Below are 9,150 nucleotides of genomic sequence, written 5' to 3'. Positions count from 1 at the left end.
AAGATATGGAGAGGGGTATTAGTGGGATGAATAGTGAGTGGTTTTGAAAAGTATGGAGAAAAAGTGGAAAGTTTTGTGTGAGTGGAAATAAAAATAAGTTGGTGGGTTGTATGGGAAGTATATTGGTAGATTTGGGGTGTATGAGAATTTCCCCTAAAAATAATACTAAAGAAGGGACTTTGTCTAGGTTAAAAGATCCCACAAGAGAAATTGAAAAATCAGACACCTTTTGCTAACAAACATACCTTTGCCGATGTTACCAAAAACCACCCATGAACGCACCTTTTGCCAACAAATGATTAGTCTGTTAAATCTTCTATTAAGATAAATAAAATAAATGGTTATTATCACAAATGGTACTTGAACTTATTCTCCATCTTATTGATGGTACATGAACAGTGGCGGAGCCAGATTTCGATTTAAGGTGGGGCACTCACGAAATATCAAAACTTAATTAAAAATAATAATAATAACTAAAGTGATATACATATTGTAAATTGTCTAAAGCAATAACTATATATATTAACTTTTATAATTCAAAAGTAGAACAATAGCACTACATACGTAATATATAATTACCTACATATGTAATATATAGTTACATACATAAACCCACATTTTCAGACCCAAAAAAAAAAAAAAAATAGACCCCTAAAGCTTACAACAAGGAGCATTGAACCTATGCCCATGCTATTATTAACTCAATCAAACAGCCACTACACCAGAGTAGACTTGTTAAACTATGTTGAAGCAAAATATATATTTGTACCTAAACTCTAGTGGGTCACGGGACCCACTAGGCCCCTATGTGGCTCCACCCCTGTACATGAACTTTAATTTTGATTACAACTAGTTCTTGAACTTTTTGATAGCATTTCAAATGGTCTCTATCACTAACTTTCATTAATCTCCCGTTAAAAACTGATTTGTGCCTAGCATGGGAATCATTTTTCAAGAATAAATTTGTAATTTTTTTTTTGTAATGTCACGTATTTTCACTTGTATTGTGTCTATAAAAAAAATGAGACCATCAAAATGAAAACTTTCACCTTCAATTAGAAATATGAATCACAGAAAAAAAAATTACAAAAGTTTTGATAAGTTTTTGGTTGATCAAATTTTGGGAATCCATGTTCCTATTGTAGGATGATGAATTTGTTTGGAGACTTGCAACAAATGGAGAGTTTTTTTTATTAAGTCTACTACCTATCCGGTTCAGTATGGGCATTTCATTCTAAGCAAAATCATTGCTCCACTGACGAGCAACTTTGACTCGATTAGATAGACATGAACAGTCCCCCCCCCCCCCCCAAAAAAATAAATAAATAAATGATCGTGTAGTGGCCTGCTGTGTTGACTAGGTCGGTTGTACAAACTACGCCTAAACATATTATATGGTTTGCTGCACGGGACCCACCTTAATCCCCTGAGTTCACCTCTTGAACTCTGTATCAAGGGTTCTTGTAACGTCCCGTATCTCAATTTACCAGTTTACTAGTCATTCGGACGGTAAACGACAATTACTTTCACTTTTTACTTTGTTTCGGTACTTTTAGTGGACCTAAAAGTTGACTTTTTGTTTCGTTCTTTATTTGAGAAAATGTTCTGCACGGAAGTTGTAGCGGACGTCAAACCGAATTCGTGGACATGCAGCACGCTCAAATCGGCATTTGTATGGAGAAGTTATGATCTAAAATGTAAAAGTTACTATTTAAGTAATTTGGCTATAAATAGAAATTTCACCTTGGGTAACTTACCATTTCCGAAAATCACCATTTTACCACTGATCACTTTCTCTCTCGGCTGACCCGTTTTGCCGACACGACCCGAATTGATTTTCTGTCAGTTTCTTTGTTGTCCAACCACCTGACGGCACACCACCGGTCTAGTTTGGACCGCCTCCTCCTCCCCTTGAAGTCTGCCGCGGTAGTTTGCAGCGATTTGGATGGAGGAGAGAGAATCGAAGCAAAAACCGTGCACTGTAGCAGTTTTCTGGTCACCGGCCATTTCTCCAGGTTGCGACCACCTCTGGCTGCAATTCTTGTCACATTTTGAAGCTTAGGAGACGTACATCAATCCCTCTAAGGCTTGAAGCAATTTGCAACGTGGAGGACAAATCAAAGGAATCAAATTCTAGCGTTTCAAATCGGCCCTTTTGCTTTCGAGGTAAATGTGGGACTTTTAGCTTCGAATTGGACTTTGGTAGTTTTGAATGTTGTTGGGGACGATGAGATGAAGATTTTGGCATAGGTGGTGTCACCCAATTTGGGGGCTGGAGATGGCAGCACGTAGGCCCCACGTGCCGGTGCGAGGGCATTGATTCTGGCCTCCTAATTAACGAATCAGTCTTAGTGATTAAGTTTGGGATGAATCCGAGAAGAAGGAGATGTTGTTTTACGAGGAGTTTTGGGGTTTCGTTTTAGAATCGCATTTAATTTTTGAATTGTTGTTTACGAAATATAATTTTGTACAGGACGAGGTACTGACCCATCGCTCGACTAGGATCCTTACGCTTGGGTGCCACGTTAGTCGTATACTGTGAGTGCACTTTTGATTTTAAATGATGCATGCAATTATTTTCTGAACTAATGTTTTATTAATTTATCGTGTCATTTATCGAGCTTATCGTTTAGCTTCAGATAATATTTGGTTTGGATTATTAATTTGAGCATATGATTCGATTTCGGAATTTGATTTCAGTTTATCTCGTGGATTTGCTTTCAATGATGATTTTCTGAGATTGATTATGATTTATATCGATTATGATTTCAGAAATGGATTTGTGTTACTATTTTATTTGATACTGAGCTTTCGATGATTTATCTCCGATAAAGGGTTATTGTTTGGATTTACGATTTGTAATTTGATCTTGCTATTTGTTATCGATTCGAGAATATATTTGGTGTGTGGGACACGTCATTGTTTTATGTGATTTCTCATGAGATTTTTCGAGTACGGTTGGGAATCGTACTCATGCCTTTATCGCGAGATCTTGGGGAAGCCTTATGGATTTCAATGTTTTCAAATGTTTTCTTCACCATACTTGGGGTCGCTTTATTAGTTCTCCTCCTCACGTAGGTTTTAGTAGAGCTTTATTAGTTCTCCTCTGCACTTACCCTGTGTTTGTAGGTGGTAGTCGAGCCTAGAGCCTGGGAGGCTCCTTTGTCGTATAGTGATTTCTTCTTCCCCATACTCTACTATTACTTGATTGGCAGGGCTAGTCCGGTTTTATCTTAACCAGCGGGGATGGTATGTTTTCACGAGATTTCGATTTTAAATAAATATGTTTTCTAAACGTTGCATGCATCAAGATTTTATAAGTTTAAATACGTGGGAAAATATTAAAGTTTACCTTATTTAAATTATTTTCATTATTTATTTTTGTCCACTCATGCTAATGTTTTACATGCTTTCCCCCTAGGCCTTTCGGTTTCAAATGTCCAATCTGCAGAGTAGCTGGTTCGGCATAGTAGTATTCAGGGCATAGCATCTATTGCTAGAGGTGACTCTGCCGAATTTTGGGTAAAGTTATTCCTAAGGTGGGCCCCGCAGAGCCACCTCCGATTTCAGGGGGAAATTTAGAGCGGGCCCTGTCAGTTCTCAACCTACGGCTCATGCCGATCTAGCCACGAGCATGATGACAAATATATTCCCTCGCATATGCTGATCATCTAGATCGTTAAAGGAAACATTCCCACCTACCTAATGACATGTCACAATCCTAAGATTCCACATTAAGTGAGGTTTTGACTTGCAGGTTATAAAAAAGACTCCCCTCCTAGAGCTAGCAGACCAACCCTTGTTAAATTAAACCTTACAGGTATGCCTAACTATTTCATGTCTTGTTTTAAATGGCCTAGTAAACTTACCAACGCTATTGATAACGAAGTTAGAAATTTCTTTTGGGGCTCTAATTACAAGTGTCCCTAAATTGCTTGGAACAAGTTTGTATTCCTAAATCGGTTGGTGAAATAGGTATAAAATCTACCGCTTTCTTTAACAATGTTGCCCTTGCTAATTTAGTATGGAAGATAATTACTGAACCTAGTAAATGGTGGGTTTAAATCATGAAAATCAAATATTTAAGGAATGTGTCTTACTTCCAAGCCAAAAAGAAACAGTCTTGTTCCTTGCTTGGAAAAGTATTGTAGACAGCAGAGAATATAGTTTTACAAGGGCTGACATGGATAATTGGTGATAGTAAGAACATCAAGTTCTAGACCTTTAACTGGGTGTACCCCTTTAAGTAATTTACTTTAAGATGCTCAAAAACTTGCTATAGACTAGAATGTTATTGTGAAGATTTTATTATTAACAGATGTTGGGATAGGCAAAATTCCTTGACTTTCTTGAACACAAAGTGGTTGAACAAATTTTGGGAATTCATATTTCAACTTCTGTGTAGGATGATGAATTTATTTGGAGACTTGTAACAAATGGAGAGTTTCTTAAGTCTACTACCTATCTGGTTCAGTATGGGAATTTCATCGTGAGCAAAGTATTTCTCCATTGACAAGCAAATTAGACTCAATTCTATAGACACGAAGAGTCCTCCTTCCCCGCCCCCACGCCACCCCCCCCCCCCCCCCCGGGGCCAAACAAATGATCGTGTAGTGGCCCACTGTATTAACCATGCCGATTGTACAAAGATCCTAAACAGTGTATATGGTTCGCTGCACGGGACCCACCTTAATCTATCGAGTTCACCTCCTGAACTCTATATCAAGGGTTCTCGACCTACGGCTCATGCCGATCTAGCCACTAGCATGATGACAAGTATATTGCCTCGCATATGCTGATCATCTAGAAAATTAAAGGAAATATTCCCACATACCTAATGAAATGTCACAATCCTAAGATTCCACAATAAGTAAGGGTTTTGGCTAACAAGTTATAAAAAAGGCTACCTCCCTAGAGCTAGTAGATGAACCTTTGTTAAATCAAACCTTACAGGTATGCCTAACTATGTCATATCTTGTTTTAAATGCCCTAGTAAACTTACCAAAGCTATTGATAATGAAGTTAGAAATTTCTTTTGGGGCTTTAATTACAAGTGTCCCGCAATTGCTTGGGAAAAAGTTTGTATTCCTAGATCTGTTGGTGAATTAGGTATAAGACATGTTGCTTTATTTAACAATGCTGTCATTGCTAATTTAGCATGGAAGATAATTACTGAACCTAGTAACTGTTGAATTCAAATCATGAAAATCAAATATCTTAGGAATGTTTCTTTCTTCCCATCAAACTAAAATAAAATAACATAAAAAAGACGGACTATCATCATCTTGAGTGTTGTCTATGTAGCAATTCACCCCTTCATCTAATGAATTTAGAACCTTAATTTTGTTTTTGTTCAAAAAAAAAAAAGGTTTATTAATTATCTTTTCTAAAACCCACCAAAAAGAATAATTTTGGTCGGAATGTACTCATTCATCATACTGATAGTGATTCAGTCGTCTCTACCAAAAATAAAAAGAATAATAGTGCTATCACCCTGTAGGCATGCAGCTTGCTACACCACCCTACTATATATATAACCATCGGTAGCTCCTCCTACTTCCATTCAAACTCAAACTCCCAAACCAACAAAGGAAAACATGACCTTTTACTTACTCGACTCTCCACCATAATCAATGGCGGACCCCATCTTCTCCTTCCTCCTCCTCCTCCCTCTGGCTCTCCTCCTCCTCCTCTACTTCATTGTCCGCCCCCGCCCCACCACTGTCCCAATCAAGAACCGCCACGTCTTCATCACCGGTGGTTCTAGCGGCATAGGCCTCGCCCTGGCCCACCGCGCCGCCTCTGAGGGCGCCAAAGTCTCCATCCTTGCGCGCTCTTTCGATAAGCTCGAGGAGGCCAAGAACTACATCCTGCTCTCCACAGGCATCGACGTCACCGTCTTCGCTGCCGACGTACGTGACTACGAAGCAGTTTCGAAGGCTGTCGAGGTGGCGGGTCCGATTGACGTGTTGGTCATCAACCAGGGAGTGTTTGTGGCCCAGGAGTTAGAGAAGCAGGGATTGGATGAGATCAAGTTCATGGTGGACGTCAATTTGATGGGTAGCTTCAACATGATCAAAGCTGCTTTGCCAAGAATGAAAGACAGGAAGGACCATGGACCGGGTTCCATTGCTTTAATGTCATCTCAGGTCGGTCAGGTTGGGATATACGGCTACGCGGCATATTCCGCTAGCAAATTTGGGCTTCGGGGTTTGGCTGAAGCTCTACAACAAGAGGTCATTGTAGACGACATTCATGTTTCGCTGATTTTCCCTCCGGCTACTGACACTCCTGGACTCACTAAAGGTAAATAAACCATGAATCATGTGGCAATTATTGTCAATTTTAGTAATATGCGATTTCGATGCATCAAGCTTAGCATTTTGTATCTGATTTTGATTTGGGACCTGTGAAATTTTTTTTTGTTAGTATTGTAATTTGAAATGTGCACTCAATTGCAGAAACTAAGAAGAGGCCGCAACTGACCAACATTATCACGGAATCCTCTAGTGCAATGAAAGCTGAGGAAGTTGCGAAGAAAGCTTTGGATGGAATCAAGTCTGCTTCTTTTATTGTGCCTTGCAACTTTGAAGGGCTTTTGTTGTCTATTGCCACTGTTGGGTTGTCACCTCAGAGATCGTTCATGATGGCATTTGTGGAGGTGGTTGCTGCTGGTATAATACGTATTGTTGCTCTAGGATTTCAGTGGAATTGGTATACAAGTATACACAAGTGGCATGGACAAAACAAAAGTAAGTAGTCTACTCTTCATGTCACTGCTTGAACAATCTGGTTTTAGGGTTGAATTTGATATCACTGCATTAGCCATTATGTTTTTTTTTGACACACAATTGCAAATTATTTCTAATATTCTTGTCGTTACTAACTTAACAAGTGATCTAGCTAGTTTTGATGCCTGATAGCTTTTACTATCTCTTGTGTTTACCCTTCAGATGTTGCATGCACTTAAAAAGTAAAGAACTTTGAAATGGAAGAGGAACTTAATATGTTAGAGAGACTTATTATCAACTCCTTGCCATTTTGGCTTCTTGTTTGTTTGCTACAAGCCTAAAGAGTATTTCAATAATCAATAGATGCACCACCTATGATGAATGACTTAATAAACATAGAGAATAGCATTAAGAGAAGAAGCTTAGAATAGAATGGTGCATGTAGTGTTATGTAATAGGTAATGAGTAATGACTTAAAAATGAAAATACAGTCCATTGTAAGATGGCCCTGCTAGTTGGTAGGAGACTAGGCTTTGTGTAGTTGGCTTCCAATAATTGGGGAAGAGGAAGGCTCTGGTGCTTCCCCTACTAGTTGGTAGGAGATACAAGTGAAATTATTTTGCATCAAACCAGCCAGAGTAAACAGTTGTAGTCTATTCTAGTCATTTGTTTCCGCTTTGTGCAGCTCCTTATTTAGTTGGTGTATTGACTCCTTAATCATTTTTCCACAATGGCATCTGTTCTTTGTTTGTCCAACCACAATGGCATCTCAAGAACCCTCTTTTCCTTCTAAAGCAACACTCTAAGAATCTGGCCGGTTGTTTCCTTTGACTGCGATAATTTCCTTACATTAATTGGTTATCAGTGAAACTCATAAAAATTCTTGTTTTCATATGATTTCTTATATCAGGTAGCTGAAGTTCTTGCTGCATGATTTGGGTACTTGTTAGTGGATTTCAGCTGTTGAATTATAGCGATGAACACAGTTGCTCGAAGGAGAACTTTAATTTTTTACTATGATGCTTTCATGGTGTTCTTAGACTTTCAGACACAAGGAAGCCGAACTATATCTTTAAACTTTGAGTTTAGGCTTTAAATTCCATTTTGCTTAGATTATCTTGTTTATTGACTCAGAACGAATGTAACTCCTATAAGGGTGTGGATAATTGAAAAGTGTAGCGATAATTTGAAATGAATTGCCCTATTTTCAGCAGCAAACATTCAATAATCTCTTCTAATGAAATAATTTGCTACATAAGAAGTTGAGAATGAATCAAGTCTTGGACTTGATGGTTAAAATTCACTTTAACTGCTATGCACGGTTAATAGTGTAATTTTTTTTTTTTTTTTTTATCGAGATCACACGGTTCCTCAAAGGCTTCCTAGGCCGAGAGACTAATCCATGTCAGGGGATCATGTCAGACCGCTTCCTTCTCTCTGGCTACCAAGACTAGATTGGATTTAACTTTAATCAGATTCGGCGGAATTCGAACCCGAGTGTGGGGGTTCCACACCTGGAGACTCTTACCAGCTCAACCATCTGTGGTGGTTTTTGGCAATGTTTCTTTGGCGAAGGGTTAATAGTAAGCGGTGAGGCTTGGTGAACCTTTATGTCATGTTTGACAGATCGTAGTAACTAAACTAATAGTTGAAACCATCTTCACCGAGTATTCTAGACCAAAAGCAAATCGAACAAATCGAGTGATCAGTCGACTCAGCTCAGTGGCGTCTATAGTAGTTGTAAAGCGAGCAAGCTACTCCGCGATGAGATCGACCGGCGGTAGCAGTCGGGACGGACCTAGTTTCCGCCGCGCTTGATGTTTCCCTCCGGAAAGCTCGAACCTGGGACTAGGGACGGAACTAGAAATTAAAGTTTTGGGGGGGGGGGGGGGGGGCGGGGGCTAATTTTAGCTTATGATGTTGTCAAGTTTTCCTAAGTTCATATAAAGCTTATTTGTCGTACTTTGACTTCGATGAGTCCCTATGAATTTAATGGATTCATGCCGCAAAACTATTCCTTTAGCTTCTACATCTAATCCATACCCAGGGCATTAGTGCCGATAGCATCAAGATTTGTTGGAAATTTCAATTTGATTGATTTTTCGTTAGTAATTTGATTGATTTGGTCAAAGTTTTTCAAAATATACGTTTTTTCATTTAAGGAAGTACAGTACCTGGGTTTTGCAGTTAAAACATATTTATCTCTGGGAATTCTTGGGTGCAGACATCCATACCTAAGCAAAAGGTACGGATTTCAATTTTTCCCCACTTTCTGATCACACATCTTAATCGTTCAGTTTTTAGGTCCTAATGTATAGATCATCTCTACAAAATTTCAGCCAAATTGGTGATCGTTAAGGCATTCAAAACTGCAATTTACAACAATGAATAAGAACGGTTCCGGTTAGATAGATTCAGA

General features: G+C 38.8%; 1 protein-coding gene across 1 annotated transcript; it reads left to right on the top strand.

Moving 5' to 3' along the window:
• The first annotated feature begins 5,596 nt into the window (after window positions 1-5,596).
• On the top strand, window positions 5,597-7,941 carry LOC112171211 (3-dehydrosphinganine reductase TSC10A). The gene is made up of 3 exons (XM_024308424.2): window positions 5,597-6,306; window positions 6,462-6,752; window positions 7,642-7,941. Exons 1-3 carry the CDS (start codon window positions 5,634-5,636, stop codon window positions 7,647-7,649), a joined length of 972 nt encoding a protein of 323 aa, XP_024164192.1. The 5' UTR covers window positions 5,597-5,633; the 3' UTR covers window positions 7,650-7,941.
• Window positions 7,942-9,150: the final 1,209 nt, after the last annotated feature.

Source organism: Rosa chinensis, chromosome 6 (assembly GCF_002994745.2).
Source record: "Rosa chinensis cultivar Old Blush chromosome 6, RchiOBHm-V2, whole genome shotgun sequence".
NCBI classification, from domain to species: Eukaryota; Viridiplantae; Streptophyta; class Magnoliopsida; order Rosales; family Rosaceae; genus Rosa; species Rosa chinensis.
The sequence above is the reverse complement of the archived record's forward strand: the minus strand, read 5'-3'. Positions and strand labels throughout refer to the sequence as shown.